This window comes from Podarcis muralis, chromosome 5, assembly GCF_964188315.1.
Source record: "Podarcis muralis chromosome 5, rPodMur119.hap1.1, whole genome shotgun sequence".
Taxonomy (NCBI): Eukaryota; Metazoa; Chordata; class Lepidosauria; order Squamata; family Lacertidae; genus Podarcis; species Podarcis muralis.
This window is the reverse complement of record NC_135659.1, coordinates 69800441-69828049: the sequence shown is the minus strand read 5'-3', so window position 1 is coordinate 69828049 and position 27609 is coordinate 69800441. Positions and strand designations below refer to the sequence as shown.

The window sequence follows — 27609 nt, the reverse complement described above, 5'->3', positions numbered from 1 at the left end:
GAAATGATCAGGCAGGATTTATTTATTTTTTTAAAAAAAACCTAGGCAAACATACAATACAATATTAGACCAGTAATAGATTTAATAGAATTAAAAATAAAGACCAATTTGTTATCTTATCATTAGATGCTGAAAAAGCTTTTGATAAAATTTATAAACATTATATGCAGCATGCATTAAAGAGATTCAGGTTTCCTTTGGATCATGATACCATATGATATACCTACATCAAGAGTTAAAACAAATGGCATTATGTCGAAAACCTTTCCCCTATATAGAGGAACTAGATGAGGATGCTTCCTATCCCCTTTTTGTTTAATATCTGCTTAGAACATTTGGCCTGTGGTATTAGACAACTTAGTGAGATTTGCAGAGCAGTTCACAACTCAGCTGGATATAATTTTGTTTTACTTGTGAATGATATACTTTTGTTTATTACAAAATCTCACACTAAGGCTACTTAGTATACTAAGGCTGACGCAAACAATATACTTTTGGTCAAATTTACTGGCTACTCTATTAACTGGCTTAAATCAGAATTGATGCCAATAGGTGAAAAGGTGCTCACTTTTAAGAAATCGAAATTCCATATTTGTTCAAAATCCATTAAATATATAGGTATTTTAATACCAAATGACATAACCTAGTTATGTAATATTAATAAAATAATCAAAAAGGTTTATTTAGATATTAATAGATGGGAGGTACTTACCCTTTGAGGAAGGGTGAATGTTCTCAAAATGAATATTATTCCCAGACTAAACTATATTCTGAAAGGAATTCCAGTTCATATTCTGAGAAAATATTTCTTTAAAAAAACCCTCCTTATTAAGGAAATGCCTATGGGCTTCTTCAACTCCCAAGATTACTGTTATTAAAAATGCAAGTACAAATTAAACAAGGAGTATTTGGCATTCCAAAATTGAAATTATATCACCAAGCTTACTTATTGTCAAATACTAGTTACTGGAAACCCAAAACTAGTGATACTTTTCTGACATGAACAATCCTAGAATATACATATATAGGTCAGGTCTTTTATTAGGGATCAAAATACCCTAAAACCCAGGATTTGCCTGAAGCACTTTTTTCAGCTAGAAAGCTATGGAACATTATGTCTCATAAAAATGCATTTGACAATTTCCCCCATTCTAAACTGACTTTGTGGGGAAATCCTACGTTAACACTTTGGTGGGAGGGGAGGAATGGCAGTATGGAATAACTGGATGAATGTGGGTATAACTTTAAACCAATTGATAGATGAGAAAGCGACTATCTACAACAGCAATCTGCTGCAGGTGAAATAAGGAAAATGCTGCTTTGAAAAATACGTTTTATGCAATGTCCGATGCTTATAAATTTTTGGAGGAATGTATTAAGATAAATATTACTTTGGGTGTAAATTAAAAACTGTCAGATGTAAGTTCTAAACCAGCTATATATGGTTTGGCAGTGGGTTGACATAAATGGACTTTTTGCGTCCTTGCTTCTGATAGAAAACTGATATTTATACATTAGAAAGACAATACCATGGCTCCGTTGGAACGATAGATATTCCTACACTTGCAACATACAGATTGCTTGTAGACGTAGATTGTGTATGGATAAATATAAGGATATTTGGAATCAATTTACAGAAAAGCATGATGTTATATTCATTAGAATAATTGTAATACTTCTATACTTACATATATATATATATATATATATATATATATATATATATATGCAGGTTTTGGTGTCCTCGGGTGTCTTCCCGTGTAAAAGTTGGGGTGTCTAGGCGACGTTTCGACGAGGTCTCACTCGTCATCTTCAGGCTGGTGCTTTCGGCTTCTTGTTACTGGAACAGAGCAGGATCTCAGTGTTTGAGTTCCTATAAATACTGTTGAGGGGTGTGGTGTCTAGCCTCCAATGTTCTGGGCCGAGAGGAAGTTCCTAGGCTAGTGTGCCTTTTCTTCTTTTGTTCCTTAGTTGCTTGAGGGATATCTTGAGTGATTTCTTGAGTGATATCCTGAGTACCACTTAGGTGGGTCATTAGGTGTGGATTAGTTGCTAAAGCCTTTGTGTCTTGACCTCTTGAACTTTGTGAAGAGTTTTTCTGAGAAGATGGCTGTAGTTGTGCTCTGGCTTGGCTTCGTGTATAGGGGCGAGCTGTGGTTTTGTGGCCTGTGCCAGCCAGATCTGTGTAGGGATTGCAGGGGGGTGCAGCATCCGGAGGTGCCATCATGGTTTGGCTACTGGATGGTGTCTGTAATTTATCTGTGGAGAGGGTCTGGGTTTGGGTCTGGTGTGGTTGATTGGTGATGGCGTTCTGTGTGCCTCTGGATCTGGTGTCAGTTTTTGTGGGGAGGGCTAATTTCCAGATGTCTGGCAAGCGGGATGTGTCGTCACGCTTGTTCATGTTGTGAGGGTGTTTCTCTATCTCGATGGCTTCCATGATTATTCTCTTGTGGTGATGTTCCATGTTAGAGAGCAATTTGGAATCTGCAAAATTAATTTCGTGTCCTGTTTCTTTCATGTGTTGGAAAAGAGAGGAAGTTTTTTCTTCTTTTTTGACGGCATTCTTGTGTTCTGCGATACGTGCATTTATTCGTCTGTTTGTTTGTCCAATGTACGTGGCTGGGCAGACTTTGCAGGGTATTTCATAGACCCCTTGGTTTTCCAACTGGATTTTATCCTTGGGGTTTCTGAGGATATTGGCTATCTTTTGGTTGGCGCAAAAGGCTGTTTTGATATTGTGTTTATGGAGGATTTTGCTAATTTTATCTGTAGTGCCCTTGATATAAGGAAGGAGGGCCATGCCATTGTTTTCTTCTGTGTCTTGGTTTTTGGGGGGTGTTTCTTTTTGGATTAGCTTCGTAACCCTGTTTTGCTGGTATCCATTGGCAATTAACACATTTGAGAGATTCTGTAACTCAGTTGTCATGTGGTCTTTGTCAGCCAGGCGTTTGGTTCTGGAGATGAGAGTCTTGGCTACGGAGTTTATTTGTGCAGGGTGGTGGTGTGATTGTGCATGTAAGTAGCGGTTGGTGTGTGTTTTTTTCCGGTAGATAGTGTGTCCTAGGGAGCCATCAGGTTTTTTGTAGATTAGGACGTCAAGGAAGGGAAGTTGGTTGTTGGCTTCTATTTCCATAGTGAATTGTATTCACTACAACAGCCTACACCCCAAAATACAATTCACTATGGAAATAGAAGCCAACAACCAACTTCCCTTCCTTGACGTCCTAATCTACAAAAAACCTGATGGCTCCCTAGGACACACTATCTACCGGAAAAAAACACACACCAACCGCTACTTACATGCACAATCACACCACCACCCTGCACAAATAAACTCCGTAGCCAAGACTCTCATCTCCAGAACCAAACGCCTGGCTGACAAAGACCACATGACAACTGAGTTACAGAATCTCTCAAATGTGTTAATTGCCAATGGATACCAGCAAAACAGGGTTACGAAGCTAATCCAAAAAGAAACACCCCCCAAAAACCAAGACACAGAAGAAAACAATGGCATGGCCCTCCTTCCTTATATCAAGGGCACTACAGATAAAATTAGCAAAATCCTCCATAAACACAATATCAAAACAGCCTTTTGCGCCAACCAAAAGATAGCCAATATCCTCAGAAACCCCAAGGATAAAATCCAGTTGGAAAACCAAGGGGTCTATGAAATACCCTGCAAAGTCTGCCCAGCCACGTACATTGGACAAACAAACAGACGAATAAATGCACGTATCGCAGAACACAAGAATGCCGTCAAAAAAGAAGAAAAAACTTCCTCTCTTTTCCAACACATGAAAGAAACAGGACACGAAATTAATTTTGCAGATTCCAAATTGCTCTCTAACATGGAACATCACCACAAGAGAATAATCATGGAAGCCATCGAGATAGAGAAACACCCTCACAACATGAACAAGCGTGACGACACATCCCGCTTGCCAGACATCTGGAAATTAGCCCTCCCCACAAAAACTGACACCAGATCCAGAGGCACACAGAACGCCATCACCAATCAACCACACCAGACCCAAACCCAGACCCTCTCCACAGATAAATTACAGACACCATCCAGTAGCCAAACCATGATGGCACCTCCGGATGCTGCACCCCCCTGCAATCCCTACACAGATCTGGCTGGCACAGGCCACAAAACCACAGCTCGCCCCTATACACGAAGCCAAGCCAGAGCACAACTACAGCCATCTTCTCAGAAAAACTCTTCACAAAGTTCAAGAGGTCAAGACACAAAGGCTTTAGCAACTAATCCACACCTAATGACCCACCTAAGTGGTACTCAGGATATCACTCAAGAAATCACTCAAGATATCCCTCAAGCAACTAAGGAACAAAAGAAGAAAAGGCACACTAGCCTAGGAACTTCCTCTCGGCCCAGAACATTGGAGGCTAGACACCACACCCCTCAACAGTATTTATAGGAACTCAAACACTGAGATCCTGCTCTGTTCCAGTAACAAGAAGCCGAAAGCACCAGCCTGAAGATGACGAGTGAGACCTCGTCGAAACGTCGCCTAGACACCCCAACTTTTACACGGGAAGACACCCGAGGACACCAAAACCTGCATACCTATACCCGTGAAAATCTACGAAAGCAAATATATATATATATATATATATATATATATATATATATATATATATATATATTATTTACAGATTGTATTATACCACAGTTTCAAGTAATTTTCTTTTTGTTTGTTTCATTTTGTTTTGTGTTCACTTTTCCTCCCCTTTTAATTATCTTTCTCTACTGAAAAGTTTCAATAAAATATAAATATAAAAAATAGAGAATACTGTATTGAAGAACCCACAGAATGGGTTAGTTTTCTAGTCATAGTCCTGAAAAAAGATAAACATCTATGGCTGTGTCTGGGTCCTAAAAAAGCTGAATAAATATGTTAAAAGAGAACATTTTCCGATATCTGCTAATTCTTTGGTCAAATGGTTAAAGGGCGGCAAATGTAGCATCCAATGGTAAAAATAACAAGGGAGCTTCACAGTTTCACCTTAGTCCTGGAAACACCCCTCCCACGATGTTGCTCAGTCCTTCTGTCTTATAAGGCTTCTGTGTTATTCTTGAATTAATTAGATTAATCTTCTTATGTTTATAGTCTAGTCTTGAAATGTGGATTTAAAAAATATTATTTGCTATTTGTTGTTGTTTAGTCGTTTAGTCATGTCTGACTCTCCATGACCCCATGGACTAGAGCACGCCAGGCACTCCTGTCTTCCACTGCCTCCCGCAGCTTGGTCAAACTCATGTTGGTAGCTTCGAGAACACTGTCCAACCATCTCGTCCTCTGTCGTCCCCTTCTCCTTGTGCCCTCCATCTTTCCCAATATCAGGGTCTTTTCCAGGGAGTCTTCTCTTCTAATGAGGTGGCCAAAGTATTGGAGCCTCAGCTTCACGATCTGTCCTTCCAGTGAGCACTCAGGGCTGATTTCCTTAAGAATGGATATGTTTGATCTTCTTGCAGTCCATGGGACTCTCAAGAGTCTCTTCCAGAACCATAATTCAAAAGCATCCATTCTTCGGTGATCAGCCTTCTTTAAGGTCCAGCTCTCACTTCCATACATCACAACTGGGAAAACCATAGCTTTAACTACCGTATATTATTATGAAATTGTTACTGTTATTATGGTTACTGTTGTTGTTTTGTTTTTATCAAATTGACTTTGTGGTGTTTGAAATGTATTCCTATTTTCTTTGTTAAGACATTTTGAGCATGATTTTTGTGAAAAAGCAGCATACAAATAAAATGAATGAATGAATGCCTGTCCCAAATAATCAGAACTAGCGGCAAAACAAAACAAAACAAGACTAACATTATCATTGTCAGCTTGTATTTCTTAGTACAGAAAGTATTGATCTAATGTGTAGAGATCTTTCCTAGTTTAATTAATTCAAGAGGGCTCTGGAAGCTTCTGTGTGTGAAAGAAACAAGCAAAAGGTTCATGTTTGGGTTATTCCTTCAGCTTCCTTAAACTAGTTCTGTTATCTCTTCTGTCAAGGTCATGCTGACTGTGATATTGAGGCCAGAAGGAGCCTGGGTTTCACTTTCTTTTTCTATCTCTCCTTCCCTCTGGTGTGGTGTTCTGTATATAGTATGCTTAGTGTTAAGGTTTAGACTTATTATAAGTTATTGTAAGTTTAAGTTAAGTCTGCTGCAACTGGATTTCTTATAGTCAGTGCCAATCCTGAATGTATTGGATCTGTGACCATTATGCTCATGTTGCCTGCAATAGCAGTGAAGCTCTGCTGGATGAAATACAATTGCCTCTGGTCTATTTTTTTGGGACTCCTGCAACCTGTTTAAGTTTTTACTCTGCTAACTATATGTCAGAGTTCTGCTCTGGATCAGTATCAAGTGGAATTTCATGACAATTATTTCATAAAATTTATACACTGCTCGATTGTAAAAAAAAAAAAAAAAGGATGTTATGGGGTTTTGAGGATACACAGGAAGGCTGTTGAATGCAGGGCACTGAAGCAATGATTTGTAGAATGAAAAAAAGGAAACTCAATCATGAACACCCTTCGTCCGCCTCAAAAGTGAAGTAAGCATAGTCCTCCACCTCACGTGTGAGAATTTGTTTTTGTTTTTAAAAAATCCAATCACTTTCATCATTCATTGAAGGAGAATTATTGGTTGAGAGGGTATGGGAGGATATAAGTATTTTTGGCACAGAACCTTTTCACTCAAACATGCCAGGGTTTGGTTTATGATCCTGGCTTGATACTGGCTAATTTGGGAGCAACAAACCTGGATGTTGGGTTCACATGTCATGGGAAGCCAAATTAATGAAAGCTTCTCATTCAGAGCAAAGCAGAAGGAAAGAGGCTCTTTGCCCTAGCACACGGTTTGTTCATAGCAAACCAGATAAGCCAGGCGTCTCAGCTTATTGCGACATGGAAATGCAGCCATGTTAGGTGCTTTCGTGTTGCGATGAAGTAAGTTAAGCACAACTCTCCAACTAAAATCAACAGCTCTTAAAAGTACTGCATGGCTATATTTCATCATTTTCACTGAAACATATAGGCTTTCAAATTGACATCACAATAAAGGCATTGCAATGGTATGACTAGGTAAGTAGAATATCAAGATCCGCCCCCTCCTTCCCCTGCTCTCTAGAGTAGGAACTGAACCACATTTTCAGCTAAATACCAAAAATGCTCATGTGAATGTGGGGGGTGCCAGTTTAGTGGAAAAGGTTATGAAACAGTAGCATATATCTATAAAATCATCTGAATCCTGCTTGCCGTACATGACTTTCATGCTTGGCGAGTTTTTCCATTAATGTCGTTGTCCATACTTTTTGTCTCTACGTGGGTAGTTGCAAGTGTTCCAGATGGATTGGTGATGAAATGAAGTATTTGGTGGATTAGAACCAACACATCCTTCCCTCTCCCAATTCAGTCGACAACTGGTCACCTATTAAAGGGAGGTTACTGTCACAGACAACTCTAGAGAACCCCGCATCTCCCCTTATGCTGAAGGGCTGACCTCCATCTTTGCTGTAAAATAGTGGGTGGAACACAAAAGGGATCAGTGGTGAGATTGGGGGGCACTAACTTGGAGGTCCAAGAACACTAGGCCCAAGGGTGTGCAGGGTGAACGGACTGGTGATTGAGTGCAAGAGGCTTATGGTAGATCAGAAAGGGTATGGCTGAAAATCAGTTGAGGTCTGCTTTGTAGTGTTGCTTTTCAGCTTCTTCAAGTTGTGCATAATTCATCCCTCATGATCTAGTTTTCTGCTTGTTTTAAACATCTCCTTAATATGCAGAATCTTTCTCCCAAGCACCACAGATGAATTGGTGTTGCTTGTGTTTTTTAGATTTCCTTCCTTCTTGCTGCAATTAATTAGCAACTGTTTCTTGATTAGCCATTCACTTTAATGATTACTTGTAGTTTTTAAAAGGTGCTTTATGTTTTAGTGTTGTATAAAAGCATTTCTATAACTACTGATATGGTGGTTATAGAAACACTTTTCTAAAATAAATATATTGTCCGAATTGTAAATCCACTAGAAAACGATTCCATTGGTTTCATATTTTGTGGCCAGCTTTCGTCTTCAGCTGTTAACACAGTGGTGTGAAAATAATTTATTAAAAATAGTATCATCTTTTCTCAAAGCAAACATTTGACTGACCACTGATCAGAATGGAATCCTGTCAAAGGATCTATGTAAACTAATCAGAACTCAAACACTGAACCTTTTTCCTAGAAATGATTTATTAACCATCTGCATAGCAAGTTATTCTATGAATTCTTTCAAAATTAGCTGTTCAGGGTGGGGGTGGTTCTGGAGGAGAAAATTCAGGAACAGACAAAGGACCAAATTATTTACATAATATAAATAGCACAAATTAACCACCTCATCACTTCTTTCTGATTTTGAGAAGTCTCTCAAGTTGCCTGCTTAATAAGTGCTTGGAAGTGTGTCCCAATGAATAAAGTGGGACTTACTCCTGAGAAAACCTAAACAGTATTGGGCTGTCAGTCAATCAGTTTGTCCTTGTTCACTGCTTCTGGCAAGTTTTTTCTTTTGTGAGGTCTCTTCAGAACGTCCACGCTTTAGCTGCATTTCCATTGGATCATCCACATCATCTAGAAAGGAGGTGAATACCATATTACTGCAAGACTGCTCAGAATATGTACACTAACTAAAACTTGAAGGCTGAGTTTCACTGGTGAAGAGATGGAATACTCTTTTTATGTCTCAATGGAAATGTCCCCTCGGTCAAATCCAATAGCGCCTGACTAAATTAAGGGAGCACTTGAAATGTAATTGCAAATAAAATACTAAGGCTGGGTAACAAAAGCTACTTCAGGCACACTCAAAGACTTGAGTTTGCCAGGAGGGATTTTTTATTCCTCCACCACTGTCCCCCCCCCCTTCTTCTTCTCTCTCCCCTCTCCACCACCACTAGCATCTAGTTTTGAAAGTTCCCTCCATTTCAAAAGTGGTTTAACATATTGTGAGAAAGTCTCACTAGGCACGTAGAACCAGTTGTGAAAATTTTAGACCCCCTGGCTTTAATAACTTTAAAGATACATAAACAATATTAACTATACCTCCTGGAGGAATTAGTTCCTTGTACTTTCCAAAACATTAGTTCCTTGTACTTTCCAAAACATGTTATATATTTTTTAGAAGCACACACCAAAATACTAAACGATGACAAGTTTAGGAAGTAAAAGACATGTAATGACTTATTTTTCCCAAGAAAAAATCCCTAAGAATGTTTTCCCCCCCTTAGAATCTTGCGAAAAGAAATCCATTATACATTTTCATACTTTTTTAGCAAAGCCTTTCCTGAATCTCCTTACAGCCTCTGCCATTTGGCATTCCTTTCCTTAGCATCACTCCTCATTATCAATCTCTAACCTCCTGTGTTATCCATATATAATGCAGATTATAAACTGTCTGGGCAGTGATAAAAACAAAAGGCTAAGGGTGACATCTAACACTGAGCAAATGGATTTATGTTCAAACAATAGGATTTTCCTTACCCCTGCTGCCCCCCCAGCCCTCTGGAGCAGATTTTGGGGGAGATAGCACCTTCCACCAAAGGTGCCCGTTCCACTAGGGGACAGGCATAATTGGATTCGTCTTAATTTTTTCTGAGGCTCTGAAAATAGTCTTGAAAGTGCATAAACAATGCCTGGAGAAATCTCTGAAGGGACTGAGTAGCAGGGCTTTAATATCCTGCAGAAGTTCACTTCCCACAAAGAGCAGCAAAACTATGCACAATTTGCACATATGTTTTAAAGGCAGAATGGAACCTTTCTTAATAAAGAATCTGAATTACCCAGATGCAGATTATAAAGAGAGATCTACAACATTGTTACTTTTAATTGTAGAGAAGATACCAGCTTTTACAGTGGTACCTCGGGTTAAGAACTTAATTCATTCTGGAGGTCCGTTCTTAACCTGAGACTATTCCTAATGTGAGGTACCACTTTAGCGAATGGGGCCTCCCGCTGCCACCACCGCGCAATTTCTGTTCTCATCCTGAAGCTAAGTTCTTAACCCGAGGTACTATTTTTGGGTTAGCAAAGCCTGTATCCTGAAGTGTCTGTAACCTGAGGTACCACTGTACTATGGTTAGATTTCAGAATCAAGAGAAACCCACAATCCCTGTCAAGTTGGAAGAGCTCAATACCAGCCTGTGGACGCACCTCTTGTGAGCTGAGCCGTTTTATACTGTTCTTCTCTAACCTGTTTCATCAGCTGTAGATTGTGATCACTGACTTCTTTGTGGTTTACAATAGGAAAGGGATAATCTTTACCTAATGGAAAACATAGGAAACAATGACAGAAAGGAAACAGAATTACTAACAGTAACTCTTCAAATTAATTGTATCAGATCTTGGTAGAACCTTTTCAAATTCCTGACTGAATACCAAAATGGAATTCCATTTCCAGCTGCAGGCAAACACACTGGCTTAATATTTAGACCAAATAAACACAATGGACAGATAAAGGCAGTCATGGGAGGGAGGGAAGAAGGACCCTTCCTTGCTAAGTCCCTGAATGAGGAGAAAGGACAGGATTTGACATAAGGAAAGCAGAAACTTCAGAGCGGCTAAGGTGAGCTGGGTGCAGTGGTAATGGTACTTGGGAAACAGGTCATCTGACCCAGCAATGGGGTCATTGGAAGCGAAGCAGTGCAACACAGTATGGTGATGGGGATACTTTCTGAGAGCCTGCCCTGACTGGAGGGGGCAAACAGAAAGGAGGATAGGAAGCTTAGGTACTGAGAGGGAGGGGAAAATATGGTAAAATCAAGGAAAGCAGGGCCCTACTCTGCTGGGTACATAGTGAAAATTTATTACGTTTTGAGTATTACCTATAATGCAGCCTGCCTCCCGCTGTGTCTCTTCTGGCGCTACCCAAGGTTCATAAATGTACTGGGAGGGGAAATTCTTCAGCACTGGGAGGTATTTTCTGAAAAATATAATTAGCACACACCTTGTGTTGTTAACTGTTTCTATTATTATATTATATTATATTATATTATATTATATTATATTATATTATATTATATTATATTATATTATATTATATTATTATATTATATTATTATAATAATTTAACTCTGGGCAGCTCCTAATCAAGTGTTAAAAACAATGCAGCATTAAATATTAAAAACTTCCCTAAACAGGGCTGCCTTCAGATGTCTTTTAAAAATAGGATAACTGCTAATTTCCTTGACATCTGAAGGGCGGGCACCACTACCGAGAAGGCCCTCTGTCTGGTTCCCTGTAATCTCACTTCTTGCAATGAGGGAACCGCCAGAAGGCCCTCGGCACTGGATCTCAGTGTCCGGGCTGAACGATGGGGGTGGAAATGCTCCTTCAGGTATACAGGACCGAGGCCGTTTAGGGTTTTAAAGGTGAGCACCAACACTTTGAATTGTGCTCTGAAATGTACTGGGAGCCATTGCAGATCTCTCAGGACTGGTGTTATGTGGTCCCGGCGGTCACACCCAATCACCGGTCTAGCTGCCGCATTCTGAATTAGTTGTAGTTTCCAGGACACCTTCAAAGGTAGCCCCACATAGAGCGCATTGCAGTAGTCCAAGCGGGAGATAACTAGAGCATGCACCACTCTGGTGATACAGTCCGCAAGCAGGTAGGATCTCAGCCTGCGTACCAGATGGAGCTGGTAGACAGCCGCCCTGGACACAGAATTAACCTGCGCCTCCATGGACAGCTGTGAGTCCAAAATGACTCCCAGGCTACGCACCTGGTCCTTCAGGGGCACAGTTACCGCATTCAGGACCAGGGAGTCCCCCACACCCACCCGCCCCCTGTCCCCCCAAAACCATACTTCTGTCTTGTCAGGATTCAACCTCAATCTGTTAGCCGCCATCCATCCTCCAACTGCCTCCAGGCACTCACACAGGACCTTCACCGCCATCACTGCTTCTGATTTAAAAGAGAGGTAGAGCTGGGTGTCATCTGCATACTGATGAACACCCAGCCCAAACCCCCTGATGATCTCTCGCAGCGGCTTCATATAAATATTAAAAAGCATGGAGGAGAGGACGGAACCCTGAGGCACCCTACAAGTGAGAGCCCAGGGGTCTGAACATTCATCCCCCAACACCACTTTCTGGACACGGCCCAGGAGAAACGAACAGAACCACATTATTATTATTATTATTATTATTATTATTATTATTATTATTAGCTGCCCTCCATCTGAAGATCACAGGTTAGTTTGCAGTAAAAAACACAAAAATACATAACATAATAACAAACATAACACTATTCCCTCAGTTTAAAAGATTATAGATTGTTTAATTAGCCGAAGGCCCAGAAGAAGAGGAACTTTTCAGATTCAGGACAGACAAATGGAAGTAATGCAAATTTAACACAATGCCTATTTAATTTACAGAATTTGCAAGTTGCCTGCTTGGGCCACCTTGTAAAATACCATTGGGAGAATGCAGAATCGCAGAGAGAACTTGCTCAGTCCAACCCTTCATTTATGAGGTGCGGATCAGGTGAGTTTGGCCTCTTAATACGTACTCTCCGAATTCTTCCACTATTACTGCTTGCCTTCTTGTGGACATCTTGAAAGGTGTCTGATTGGCTACTGTGGGATGTGGACAAGATGAACCACTGTTCTTATCCAGCAGGATTGCTCTTACGGTTTAAAGCATGATAGACCCTGATGTATCAACCATGCGTACTCACCGGATGTATTGCCCTTCGGGATCTGTGCGCTTGCCAAAGCGAACCGGACAGAAAATGCGCGAGTACTGGTGGAAGAAAGCGCTGGCTGACAGCCACATCCAGTTCCCTGCATTCACGCTATAATCTGCATCCAGAAGCAATTCTTCAAACACCTGTAGTTGAGGAGAGTCATACCATTAAAATAAGACACAGTGTGAAGTTGGGCTGAACTGAACCCACATGAAATTGGTGGCTCTCCTCAAATTGCAGGGGGGGGGGGATTTTGCAAGCCTGGGTGGTAGTGTGACTGGGCAAGATGTTTCAGGGGAATCCTAGGAAGTGAGGAGTTACTGAGTGGACTTCCTTTCCATTCCCGCCCCCCATTGTCTTTTTGACTTGTTTCAAAGCTGCCAGCAGCAAGAGCTATGGCTTCCCAGCATGCCTCAGGAATTCTGTCTATGCTGGCAGTGGATCATGGGATCTAAGGTTCCTGTGAAACGCCTCCCCCCCCCAAAAAAAACCCCCAATGACCATGGACATAGAAGACTAGATACAGTGGTACCTCGGGTTAAGTACTTAATTCGTTCCGGAGGTCTGTACTTAACCTGAAACTATTCATAACCTGAAGCACCTCTTTAGCTAATGGGGCCTCCTCCTGCTGCTGTGCTGCCAGAGCCCGATTTCTCTTCTCATCCTGAAGAAAAGTTCTTAACCTGAAGCACTATTTCTGGGTTAGTGGAGTCTGTAAGCTGAAGCGTATGTAACCTGAAGTGTATGTAACCCGAGGTACCACTGTATAAGGGACAAGTTTAAGTTAGAACCTTTCCCTGTGACATCAACGTGAGGAATTCATATTAACCATTCAATCATGTAAGCCATCACTCATATTCTGAACTGGTAGATTTACCACCTTAGAACTATATGTAATTTTTACACTGGTTTACTTAACAGTGTAATCCTATACGTGTCTACTCAGAAGTATATTCTGCTGAGTTACTCACAAGAGAGTGAGCATAGGATTACAGCCTTAACCCTTTTTCATACCAAAGGATACTTGCTGTTCACTCAGATCAAAATTACATTTGCAATGAAGTCCTCCCACCCCCCATTTGCTAAGGGGAATGCTAACATTAAAGACTGAGGTTGCTTTCAGATTCCCTAGAAAATTTGCATTTTACAGGACTCTGCCAATCAGGGCAGAAGGCAAAATAAGTACTGCAAACCTGCATTCCTTCTTCCCAACTGATCCAGAGGTCTCCGCGTGTCAGGAAGCAGGCCACTGCGTGGCGAGCAAGATGGTGGATCCAGCCTTCCTGATGGAGCTGAGTCATAATGGCATCAATCCAGGGAAATCCTGTCTGTGCCTAAGAAATAGAACAATTTCAATTTTCTTGATCTGCTCAGATGTGCTGCACTCCCACCTTGTAACTCTCACAACAGTTGACATTCTCTCTTCTTGCAGAGACTAAGGACCGAATGGATGTGATGACAAATGCCCCATTATTGATTTATTTCCCGTATTTGTAGTCTGTGCTTCCCCCAAAAGTCCCAGGGTGGAAAAACATAGCAGAGGTAAAACATCTTAAACCATAACATTTATATAATTCCAGCATCAGCAAAATACTGTAGACAATGGCCTCAGAGTACTAAAACAGTCCAAGGAATCAACATACCGTTTTCCATTTGTGGAGTTTCTCTGCATCTTGGTACCAATCTATCTGAAGACAGATGGAATTCCCAACCATTTTTGTAAAGTTGGCTGTTGCTGATGCTACCGTATAAAAGAATTCCCTCCACAGTAGCTGTCCTTGAAGAGATACCGGTGGCAGGGAATGGTTCTTTGACTGTAATATTGATAATGGAACATGGAAAAAAATCCCAGATGGGAAGCATGATTTAGCTCAACAGTTTGTAACATTTAATGTGGTTTCAGCACTGAAAGCAGCAAGCTATTTTGTTTTTCCAATGTTTTATATATGCAATTTTTAAATGTTTTTATTGTATTGTAAATCACACTGAGATGCCTCATGGAAGAGACTCAGAGATGAAATTAAATAATAGTATTTCCAAGCCTATTAGGGGATCCTAATACCTTGCTGTGCTTAAAATGGAATCCTAACACTTTATAAAGCAAACTATAAGTATTTTAAAATCTTATGAATTGGGCAAATATAACTGCTTTTAAAAAAATCAGTATACATAATTGTACATACAGTATATTACGTCATCTTAATCCAGATAATCCAATCAAGGCATTTCTTGGTAAGACCACAGATCTAGATGGAGATTTACAAAAGGTTTCATATGGTTTCACTGCACTCACTTACAAATTCAGGCATGGAACTGGGAGGTCCTCTTGGACTCTGTTAACTAGGGAGGTGCAGGTGACATCAGTTCCTAGGAGTGCCTTTTACCAGCAAAGACTGGTTCACCAACTGCAACCCTAGCTGCAGAAAGCAGACCTAGCCTCAATTACATATACACGACTCAAGCTTTACCATGGGCAATGAGCAAGCATGCAACTTCTCTGGACCAAAGATTGCAGCTGTTGTGCTCCTTGCTCTTCTCCCAATTCTCCTACTGCTGGGCTGCCCATGGCTAAGCCTTGGTTTGACTTAGTTTTACATCTGAACACATGGTTACTCTTGCTCAGTCAAATCACAAGCTGTAACCAAGGTTTGTTCTTGATTTACTCCTCACGGTTTGTCTTGGGAAAAGAAACCACGAGCTTGGGTTTGGAAATCGCACCAAACCAAACCATGCCCTAACCCTGGTTAGCGCAGCCGAACTGGAGGAACGATGCAGTTGCCATGATATTCACTCCAGGAACCCTTACATTTCATCATTTGTGCTAACCCATGGTTTGCATTAGTGTTATATGTGGACTGGACCAGTAGTTACATCCAGCCTAGAGTACTGTGATGCTCTCTATGTAGGGCTGCATAGACAATCTGGAAATTTCAGCAGGTGCAAAATTCAGCCTCCAGCATGCTTATGTGCAGTTTGAGCATGTCACACAACAGTTTTGCATCAGTTGCAAACTGGTGAACCATTTGTTTCTCGGCTTAATTTGAAGTGCTAGGACTGAGCATTAAAGCTCTGAACAGTTTGCAACCAGGTTATCTGAAGAACTCCAACTATGCCTGTGATGGGATGATGAGCTGCTTGTGCGTAAAAGCGTAGTCCCTCAGAGTCTGTGCACGTTCACAAACCTCTGTCTGTGACGGAGCCCCTCAGACATGGCTGCTCTAGTCACTTGCAGATTCCGACAGTGGTTGCTTTCGGAATCGTTTCCAGCATAACAGCTCCTTAACGGAAACACGTCTTCTGGACTCACGGCGTGACAGTTTCCGGTGAGGCGTGGGTCTCCCTATGGGAGCTTCAGATACCTCCCCACTGTTCTCGCTGGAAGCGTCTCTGAGCCCTCCCTCCTGCTCGCATTCCCTCAGAGATCCACTCCTCCCCCGGCTGGTTCCTGCTTCAGCTGTTGAGTCTCTCCCAGCCTCCCTGAGCCCCTCCACCACCTGTTCCTCCGATGGCAGTTCCCTGACATCCACCTCCCCTCCAGGGCCCCCTTCACCCCTCCCGTTTCCTCTCCTCTGGGAGGTGAGGAGGTAAAACCCCAAAAGGAATCTTCTTCATCTTCAGACGTCTCGAACATTTCCCTCCATCGGTTGCCGTCCCGGCTCGCTGAATCCTCCTCCTCCTCGGACTCTGTGAACCCCTCCAACTCCTCTTCTTCGTCGGTGGTGGCAAAGTATTCCCTCCGGAACCTCGCTACAGGCTGAGGCTTGCGTGGGAACCTCTGATGAAAAGTTTCTATTAAAACCTCGTCATTGACATCCTCTGCCCTGACCCAGGTGTTTTCCGACTCCGGTTCCCCTTCCCACATTACCAAATACTCTACTTGATCTCCCTTCCACCTGGAATCGAGGATCTCCGCTACATGGTAGCTTTGTTCCCTTTCCTCCATTGCTGGTCCCCGAGTGACCCTCCCTTCTCTGTCCCCTTTATACAGTGACAGCAATGACCTGTGGAAAACTGGGTGCAGCTTCATGTGGTTCGGTAACCGGAGTCTGAAAGCCACTGGGTTGACCTGTTGTGTGATTTCAAATGGGCCCAATCTTTTGGGTCTTAACTTTTTACAACCCCCTTTGAAGGGTAACCCTTGGGTTGACAGCCACACTTGGTCCCCCACCCTAATGGTTTCACCTTCTCTCCTGTGTTTGTCTGCCTGCCTCTTATATTCCTCCTTGGCCCTGTCTAAGTTAAGTTGGAGCTGGCGATGGATCGCTTCCATTTCTTCTACGAACTGTTCGGCAGCTGGAATGCTCCATCTCTCCCCTCCCCCCCTGGGAAAGCCCTGGGATGGCACCCGTAATTAGCCAAAAAGGGGCTCATCCCCGTGGACACGTTCTCCGCATTGTTGTAGGCAAATTCCGCCAATGCCAACTTCTCCACCCAATCATTCTCTCTGTCATTGACATAACACCTCAAATATTGCTGGAGGATGCCATTGGCTCTTTCCGCCTGCCCATTGGTCTCAGGATGCCGGGCAGTCGAGAAATTAACCTCTACCTGCAGTAAGCTCATGAGCTTCCTCCAGAACCTGGAAGTAAATTGTTTCCCTCGGTCAGAAACCACCCTCAAGGGGGCGCCATGCAACCTAAACACATTTTCTACAAACAATTTAGCTGTTTCTTCTGCCGTGACAGCATGTGAGCAGGCTATAAAGTGTGCCATTTTGGTTAACAGGTCTACCACAACCATGATGGCTGTTTTCCCTCTGGACCTTGGCAGATCAGTCATAAAATCTATGGCCACTGCTTCCCATGGTCTTTCTGGTGTGGGTAGCGGTTCTAATAACCCTGCCGGCGCCCGCCTTTCCCCTTTGGCTCGCTGGCATTGGTCACAACTCCTCACATACTCCCGCACGTCTTCCCTGACCTTGGGCCACCAAAATTCCCTGGTCACCAGCCACATGGTTCTGTGTTGCCCAAAATGCCCCGCTGTGATGGGATGATGAGCTGCTTGTGCGTAAAAGCGTAGTCCCTCAGAGTCTGTGCGCGTTCACAAACCTCTGTCTGTGACGGAGCCCCTCAGACATGGCTGCTCTAGTCACTTGCAGATTCCGACAGTGGTTGCTTTCGGAATCGTTTCCAGCATAACAGCTCCTTAACGGAAACACGTCTTCTGGACTCACGGCGTGACAGTTTCCGGCGAGGCGTGGGTCTCCCTATGGGAGCTTCAGATACCTCCCCACTGTTCTCGCTGGAAGCGTCTCTGAGCCCTCCCTCCTGCTCGCATTCCCTCAGAGATCCATTCCTCCCCCGGCTGGTTCCTGCTTCAGCTGTTGAGTCTCTCCCAGCCTCCCTGAGCCCCTCCACCACCTGTTCCTCCGATGGCAGTTCCCTGACAATGCCTATACGAAATTGCTCAGGTCCTAAGATTGGCCTCCTCTCAGACCTGTCACTAAAGTTGAATGGGTACTAGGGTCATGGACCTTTTCAGTGGTGGCCCCACATCTGTGGAATTCCCTCCCCTGAAAACTCCACTTGGCCCCGTCTCTTGTAGACAGTCATTAGGCAATCCTTAAAGACTTTTCTTGATATTATTGATGGCCTGGCCCCTATATACCTTTTTTGTTTTTACTTTGCTGGTGATTTTATCATGTTTGTGCAAATGTTCTGGTTTTAACATTTCATATGTGGGCCTGCAATAAAAGATGGGGTAGAAATAATAATAAATTTTTATTTATACCCTGCCCTTCCCTGTTCAGAAAACTGGGCTCAGGGCGGCTAACAACAAATTTAAAACACTTAATTGCGACACAACAAAAAATAGCATAAAATACAGTATAAAAGCATGAATAACAATAAATTCAAAATTCAAAAATCAATTTAGGGGAAAATCCATCTAATATGTTAAAGAAATAAATCATGCCTAGCTGCTGTAGGAAAAATAACATGCTTTTTTCTGGGAATGGAAATTTGTCACATTTCCTTGCATAACATGTAGCTAAGCTGCATACTGCAAACTTACCTGAGCATAAATTTTTGATAGCCTGTGAAAAAACATTCGAACTGATAAACAGCCCAAGCTGAAATAGGGACTCAAGCCTGTAGTACTTGGAAGCAGAGAATTTGGGATTGTTCTTGGCTTAGCAAACTTTGCTACCCAACCCTAAAAAGAGAAACACAAAGCAGAAGAAGCACAGCTGCTATGGAATGACAGCTGTGCTACAATGAGGCAGTGAGTTCTATAAGCAAACCTTATTCCTCTTTATTTTACCTTTGTATGAAACCCTTTATGTAAGCCACCTTTGATAAAATTCAATGGAAAGGGCTAGAAATACTTTAAAAACAAGTAAATCTATAGCATGACTATGCTCCATGCTAAGAACACAGCCTCCACACTAGTAGTAGTGAAAGTGGTGCCACCCACAGGCTGTGGGCTACAACTCCCATCATCCTTGACCAATGCTCACACTAGGTGGAGCTGATGGGATTTGTTGTCCTCAACACCTGGAAGGCACTTAGTTGGCTATCCTTGCTCTACACTATAGTTATGTGCTGACAAACCTGAGCCAAAACAAGTTCAATACCTTGCTACGCAAATACAGTTGTCACAAAGCACAACAGGCTGAATGATAATAACTGTGAAAATTTTACTAGTTATTTCCTATCGTAAAGGTCTAGCCCAGTATGTGCAACATATATAGTTCATATGTACGGTGTATAACCTATGAGGCTAATTGCAATATTAATACATTTTTTCTACATTTCTGGCACAAATTGGCTGGTGCAGGCTGCTAACCTGGGCAGAGACTGGCAAGCTGGTACAAACTGCTAACACAGGCAAAACAAGGTTTACAGATAACTTCCCTGTTTCACCACAAAGGGCTTCCTCAGCTGATATTAGATTGTCAATGTGCATAACAGGTACATAAGTAATTGTACATGAATGATTATCAGTACTTGTGCCAGCAGTCTACATCAGCTGTGTTGTTCTCGATACCTTAGGGACCTTTCTATTTTCACCTAAGGATTGTGTTATACAGGTACTTACAAGAAGCAGCAACAAGAAAAGATAAGAAAAGAAGAAATGCCGTGCTCGCTTCGGCAGCACATATACTTGAAAAGAAATGTATTAATATTGGAATTAGCCTCATAGGTTATACACTGTACATACGAACCAAATATGTTGCACATACTGGGCTAGACCTTTACAACAGGAAATAACCAGTAACATTTTCACAGTTACAGTGGTGCCTCGCAAGACGAAATTAATTCGTTCTGCGAGTTTTTTCGTCTTGCGAATTTTTCGTCTTGCGAATTTTTCGTCTTGCGAAGCACGGTTTCCCATAGGAATGCATTGAAATCACCAAAGTCTTCAAAAACCTCAAAAAAGGCTACCACACCGCGTGCTATGAGTTGCTCCTCGAAGTCAAGTCGCAACTGCACCTCTTCAAGCAATGCACCCTGGGTACAGTATTAACGGTTTTAAGAAAAAGGAAACAAACTTGCAAGACGTTTTCGTCTTGCGAAGCAAGCCCATAGGGAAATTCGTCTTGCGAAGCAACTCAAAAAACCAAAAACCCTTTCGTCTTGCGAGGCATTCGTCTTGCGAGGTACCACTGTATTATCATTCAGTCTGTTGCGCATTGTGTACTGTGACAAACCTGAGCCAGCATAATATAGTGGTCAGAGTGGTAGTCGTTAGAGACCTCAAGAGCACTATTGCACCCATGGGTGCCACACTGGTGACCCATGATATGCAGAATAAAGATAAATATTGCAAGGCAATTTTTAAAAAGGAAACAAAAAGCTGTGGGACTTTCTAGATGACTTCAGATATGAATTCTTTAGGAGATGGTAAGTGGCTTGCATTTAGATTGTTCTTGCAAACGTGATCGGAAAGACTGCTGATTATCCTCTCACAAACAACATGAGAAAGGACAGATACACCTTGAATTAAGACCGACCTGGTTTTTCAGGTGCTCTTCAAGTCGTTGGAGCCCATTAGTTTCCCCTCCTCTCCAAGACGACTTGTACTCTTTGGAAAAACCAAGGTCCTCAGGGAGAGGCACCCTGTAAGATTCAGCCAGACCCACTTCAGGGAGAGGACTGAGTTTTCTAAGAAGGAAATAAAGAGACATATTTTGAAAACCAAATGTTATACCATAATGAGGCAAAAAAACACAATCAGCTTGTTTTGTCACAGAACAGGTGAATGCAGCAGAAAGTGTTGCTTGTTATCACCACTGGAACCCACCCACGTCCTAAAGCCAACAGAAAAGAAAGAAACATGACAGACTGGAATAGCTGCCTCATGCTATGTTTCTAGGAAACATTGCAGTGGTCATGCAAATTAGTGTCCTGAGATGGGCTAACAGGATTTCCGCACCCACAACCCTAGTGGGGAGGAGAGAAGGATTTTTAAAAATTATTATTGTGCTGTAAATAATTAAAGTACAGTTCCCATGGGTCCATGTGGAAAGCCTTGGGAATTAAAATAAGTTGTAAGATGACCATCAATGCATAGCCTCAGTTCATACTTTTTGTTCATCTCTGTATTCATGAGATCGACAGCTAGTATTGTGCTAAGTAATGCCTACAAAAAAATCTTTCAAAACATGCCAGTATACTGAGACTGTCTGGCCGTTTGAGATCCCAATATATCAGTCATAATCAAATCCATTGTATGAATAGATTTCAAATTCAAGTATTTCACCGCAAGGCAGATTTTTCGAATTCTGATACGTTCATAAACCCTGTTCGGAGTCCCAACACTGGTTTTCAAATGCGATCATCACAAGTGGACAGTTTATTAAAGCACTACCACAATATCCTAGAAGATAATTATGTAGCAAAACCAAAAGTAATTCAACTCTCAATTTGGACATTATGAAAACAAGGATCACATTAATCTTTTGATAAGTCACATGGATCAAACTTTTTTTGCTTTGCAAAAAAAACTTATTGCAAAATTATTTTAGATTGTCTTTTGTAAACCACTCTAGCTTGAAGAGGTGGTATATAAATGTTCTTAAATAAATAAAATCATTTTACAGTGAGCCAGCTATTCCTAGAGGAAAATTTTTATGTTCTAGTGGTACAATTATTCCTTACTGTGAATTCTCAGCCGTAATGTCTTGCACAGGCATCTCGGGATCTCCAAGCACTGTTAGTATTTGAAGAAACCTTTTGTATGTCAATGGTGGTGTTCCTCCGTTTAGTTCCACAATCCTGTATAACACAAGATGATTACACTATGAACAGAAACCGCCTGCAAAAGGGTGGAACTTGGGTCACAGTAGAGGAACTAAATTTTCTGTAAAACTTTGTTCAGTGATGTTTATTCCCTAATGTGTTTATCGTTGCAGCCTAAACTCTTCATTTTAATGTCTGCGCTCATAATAGTAGCCAGTTCTGCAGCAGAAAGGAGTGAAGATCTGCATCAGCAACAGAAACATATCTATGCTTGCAGAACGCAAGCTAGGTTTGCACATTTGTTATACTGTAAAACCACCAATGGCCCCCCAGGAGATAAGCTTTCTTCCCCTTGGTCAGCTCCGTACCGTCTGACGTCATACAAAGTGTGCCCCACCAAAGAAAATACTTCAAATCCCATTTCTTTCCCCATAACTTGGATAGTCTTCTCCATTTCCTTGTAATATGGTTCAATCTCGTCATCGAAAGTCACTTGGGTAATATTCCACTTTTGAACATGTTCCCGCAATACAGCCTCATACTCCCCTTGAATAATCCATAAGCAAGAGTTCAATTTCTTTAAGTTTGTCTGGAGATCTTCCAGAGTCTGCAGGAGAAAATGCCAACGTTTAGTTCCCATTCTAGTTGCAGATGTCAAAAAATTTCTATCCAATAGGTAAACTAGATATACGATTTCGGAAGACTTCAGTGCAGCTAGCAAAGTGGGGTTGTCATGTAGCCGGAGACCCTTCCGAAAAAGATGAATAGTCCGATGAGGCATGTTGGATATTTATTTCACACGTGAAGGAAGAAATGTGGGGAGAATTCAGATCTACAATAATGGGGGAAGAAAATAAGTCAGGGTTTGGTATATATTGCAGTAGTATACAGAAATAGTCTGGTAAGGCTGCTAGTTTAAAGAATAAAAAAAAAAATAAGTTTTATTATTAACTCTTGGAAAACAAATCCATCCTAAGCACAAGCTCACATGTGCCCACTATGGAGACACGATGTTAAAAAAAACAGGCCCCAACACTGTGGCAAAATAGAAAGAAAGCCTGAAATTGTTATTTAGGGGAACTGAATTTAATTCAATAAATTATTTTCAATAAATTATTTTCCAGAAATTTGGAAGATCTCAAGGGGCCAAAAAAAAAAAAAAGTGGTTACATCGCGCTATATTAGAAGCAAAAAAAAAAACTTGTTTTGATGAATTGGAAGAGTCGCAAAAAGATTCCACTGAGCATATGGATTGATAATATGGACAGATTAGCTACATACAAAAGAACTGCTTGTCGACACAAAATAAGAATAGGTAAATACAAAGAAATTTGGAACAAATATCTAAGTGACAAGGCGGATAACAGTGGGAAATAGAGGGGGGAGAGAGTGGTGATAAACAAGGAGTAGGCATAGGGATATTACTGTATCTAAATTTGTGTTATTATTGTTTTTATGGTTTTTGTTGTACGTGTCTTTCTAGCTTGGTGTTTGTACTGATTAATATTTTTTTAAAAAATAAAAAAGAAAGAAAGCCTGGCTGAAGGAGGAGGAAAGTAGTAAATCCTAAAAGGAATCCTAAAAGGATCTACATGCCAGCAAATAGTTAGGAAAGAAGGAACCAACAGAAGGAAGATTAGGTTCCCTCACCCCAGTTCAGGTAACTAGCTTGGATGTCCCCATGTCCTAGTGTTATGAGGGAGTAAATCTTCTATTCACTTTATCAATATTTGCATATTGCTGTAAACAGCAGAGGAGGTAAAGAGCAGGAAGACAGATTGGGGTTATTAGCACAATGGCATCTAGGTCACAGGAAGCCAAGCAGACTCCTCAGAATGGGAGGAATACCTACTTAGGTGCAGCTGGAAATTTGGAAAAGCAGCTTTCAAAAATAATTTTCAAAAAGATGGTTTTGATGGACTGACTGCACCCTGACAGAAAACATTCACAACAGATACACTCTATTTGTTGCTTACTGTACTATACTTTTAGACTCTCCAGGCTCAGTCCAATCCCAAGCATGCAGGTGGTTAGAAATCAATGTGACTGCAGATATATTGGTTTTGAAGTCTGCACTGGCAAAAATTTATGGTGAATTCAGAATGCAGCTTTCCAGCCCAGAATCCAAAATCTAATTGTTCCAGGTCGTTATTCTCTCCTTGGCCATAGCTCAACGAACACATGCATTTGCATGCATTATATGTTAAAATAAAAAGCTGTAATCGGGATTAGCAACACTTATCCACCAGGTGCAAAAAAAGAGTGAAAGAGACCGGAGCTCTTGCACCTCCAATAGTTAGAAGAGGGAATTTCAGCAGGTATATGGACTATGGTGCTGGTGCAGCTCGCATCTTCTACACACCTGTCCAAGGTGCAGATGCCCACTCCTTTTTATCGCCTGTCTCCCTAACTAGTGGCGACTTTCTTCCTCTTGCAAATGCTCGCTTCAGAGGAAGGAGTTTCTTCAGGGCGACCTCGAGGGAGGAAAAAGGGGTTGCGTTCACTCTCCCTGACTGAGCTCGGGGGTTATCAAATCCGCCGTCGATGCAGTTTGCTTTTTGTCTACGCAGGAAGAGGGACGGGAATCAACCCTGCACGTTTGCATGCAGAGACGCATTCAGCGTCCAGTCGCGGAGTGTAGGCTTCGGGGGCAGAGGGGAGAGCCCCTACCGCGACGGGGAAAGGGGAAACCCTCCCAGGGCCTTGCCAAGAGCTCCAGGGGTAAGGAGAGGCTCGGTAGCAAGACGGAAGAAATGGGCGTCCCCCTCCCATTCCACTCTCGAGAGGCGGGCAGGGGGCTGCTGGGGACGCGGGGTTACCTGTCTCTCTCTGCAGCGGCGCAAGGGGCCTTCCGGGCAGCCTCAGCACCAGACCTTCCTCTTTCCGGTTGCGGCTCCTCCAAAGCGGCGGCGGAGGAGCTCAGGGAGGGCGTGGCGGTGGTTCAGCAGTCGCTTTTGCCTGGATATGCGCGGGGTTGTGTTTGCAAGAAGACCGGGAGCCGACTCGGGTCTGGTCTGGGTCTGTTTAGGGAAGCTTTTAATGTTTGATGTACTACTGTATTTTAATATTTGGTTGGAAGCCGCCCAGAGATGGGCGGAGTATAAATAATAAATTATTATTACTTTTATTATTGTGCTGCAGCCCTAAGCAGAGAGCAGCGGCAGCAGCAGTGATGTGGGAAGGAAGCCCCGCTGCAAAACGGGAAACCGACGGTCGGGGTAATAAATCCCCGAGGACTGAGCCTGGTGTCAGTCACTACTCTCAGTCAGACCTTGCTTCTCCTGAGGAAGCGTGTCCAGACTTGGGTTGCTTGTGTGACTGGGTGCAGACCAGTCTGGGAAGTGCTGACACCTTTTTTTTCTCCTACGCTGCTAACAGGCAGAAGTTCACCAGGGGCAGTTGCCCACACTGTGGAGAGGCGGCGAGGTTGCGTTACTTTCTGCTTGTTTATACAGCTTTGTGAAGGCACTTGAGACCTATCAGAACGCAAAGGTGGAGACATCCCATGCACATCTATTTACGTAATATATTTCTAGCTTACCATGCTGTCAGATATCGCAACAGTAAAATGATCAGGTCGAATGCCATTGTTAAAACCAAGGTCCTTTACAGAAAACAGGTGGCTTCATACTTCTGATAGTCAAAACTGACTATCCAACATCCATATGCCAGGGCCGGGGGAACTGTGATCTTTTAGTCTCTAGATGCTGTTGGATTACAATTCCTATTGGCCACACTGGCTGGGGCTGATGTTGGGAGTGCAAGAACATCTGGTTGCCTAGCCCTACCCTAGGTGAACAGGATTACTTTTTATTGGACCAAGATAAGTGAATGTAGAGGGCTATAAAATGTCAAATCTTATATACCGGAGAATATACAGTGGTACCTCGGGTTAAGTACTTAATTCGTTCGGGAGGTCCGTACTTAACCTGAAACTGTTCTTAACCTGAAGCACCACTTTAGCTAATGGGGCCTCCTGCTGCTGCCGTGCCGCCGGAGCCCTATTTCTGTTCTCATCCTGAAGCAAAGTTCTTAAGTTCTTAACCTGAGGTAATATTTCTGGGTTAGTGGAGTCTATAACCTGAAGCGTATGTAACCTGAAGCGTATGTAACCTGAAGCGTATGTAACCCGAGGTACCACTGTACTTTAAATACTACCCATGCTAAGTAAGCAAATACCTTGGTAACAAAGTATGGAGTTGTGTGTGGGGAGGAAATAAATTTCACAATATTAATGTGGAAATATGCATATTTCTTACAGCCCGCTAGTACCATTTCATATTTAAAAATCACATCTGTATATCTTTTATGTACATGGTAATCATTAACATGCTGAATTATAATGCTTCCCAAATCTCTCTCAAGATTCAGAACTCATATTTTTTTGTGATCCAAATCAAAGAAGTGCCCTGGAAGGGAAGGCGATAACACTGTGCCTCTGTCTCTTCAGACACACTTTAAGTGGAATCGGGAGGATCAGGGCTAAATCCTCCCAAAATGTTGCAAATGTCTTAGGCCTGTTCTCCCAGTTCACTTGGAATCATCTGCACAGGCACAATCTTCAAACAACAAACTCTGAAGCAATTCCACTGCAAAAAAACTGGACTGGTTAATTGGCTTAAGAACTGAACCCCAAATGCACCTTGTAGTGTTTACCTTTTTCTGTTGAGGTCTTTTGACTCCTGCTGGGAATCCCAGGATCATATCCTGTCACACAGTTCAAAGCTGTTCACAGGAATTTGACTGGCATTTATGTGACACCTGGAAGCTTCTGTATGTGCTTGCCTCACACACAATACAATAACTAGGTCACTATGGGCAGAATGTAGGTCACTCTAAATCCCTTCTCCTTCCTTCTGGCAAAAGCTGCAGCTGACTAATGCCCACTTAAAAGAGTACAGGCATGTGATAGGCATCTGGTTTAAGGAGCTATGCAGATTCTATAGGCAAAATAAAATGAAACCTAGCATTGTAGCCATTGCTATTCCTACTCAAAGTAGGCCCACTGAGTAGAACACAGTTGGATACAACCCTTAATTACATGCTAAATACCTGGGGTTTTTTGGGGGTGGTGGTGGTTAATATTTTATTAAATTTTTGATAAATACTTGGTTAAAATTCAAAGTGAAAAGGGTTCAGGCCAGTGGTGCATTAGGTTTTGCAGCAGAGGCAGTGAAGTCATTGTTTTTAATTATTTTTGAATGTAACTGTTTTTACTGATAATTTTATTGTTTTATTCTTTCTGAGGTTTTCACAACCAAGTGATATATAATATTTTATGAAATAAATACGTGCAGCATACAATTGAAGGCTGCTTTATAATGCTCTTAAGTAGAGTTTTAACTTGCATAACTAAGACTGACATCATATAGCTCCTTACCTGAAACTCACTGAACTCAATCGGAGTTCCTTCTGAATAAACATGTGTAGGATTATGCTATTAGATTACAATCAGTGTATACTTACTTATCTTAGTGCCATTGAATATTATCAAATTACATAGAAGCATGCTGTAATATAAATTGCCCAATAATGAAATTCTCCTTTAAAACATGTTGACATCTTACACACCCAAGTTACTGGCATTTTTTAATCTGCCATAAAGAGTTTAAGGGCATGATCTCTGCTATTGAACAGGGCTTGATTATGTAATGATTAAAGGATAGTGTGGGGTGCAAAACTGTA

The 27609-nt window shown here is 42.0% G+C and overlaps 1 protein-coding gene and 1 long non-coding RNA gene across 7 annotated transcripts; one reads left to right on the top strand and one right to left on the bottom strand.

The window, feature by feature from the left end:
• Positions 1-8238: 8238 nt before the first annotated feature.
• LOC114599433 (cryptochrome-2-like) lies at positions 8239-24837 on the bottom strand. Of its 6 annotated transcripts, XM_077929114.1 has the most exons (12): positions 24744-24837; positions 22616-22756; positions 22293-22531; positions 21844-21960; positions 20697-20847; positions 18755-18895; positions 14386-14556; positions 13936-14076; positions 12734-12885; positions 10879-10976; positions 10208-10318; positions 8239-8632 (listed from the first exon to the last, which is right to left on the bottom strand). In XM_077929114.1, exons 2-12 carry the CDS (start codon positions 22703-22705, stop codon positions 8526-8528), a joined length of 1518 nt encoding a protein of 505 aa, XP_077785240.1. In that variant the 5' UTR covers positions 22706-22756; positions 24744-24837; the 3' UTR covers positions 8239-8525. The 6 variants fall into 6 exon arrangements, 4 of the variants coding, with proteins under 4 accessions (XP_077785240.1, XP_028590506.2, XP_028590507.2 ...); XM_028734673.2 differs by having other exon boundaries at positions 22293-22756; XM_028734674.2 differs by lacking the exon at positions 24744-24837 and adding an exon at positions 24287-24426 and having other exon boundaries at positions 22293-22756.
• LOC144327827 (uncharacterized) lies at positions 24836-26290 on the top strand. Its single transcript, XR_013392984.1, has 2 exons — positions 24836-24942; positions 25303-26290. It is a non-coding gene; the product is annotated as an uncharacterized LOC144327827 (long non-coding RNA).
• Positions 26291-27609: the final 1319 nt, after the last annotated feature.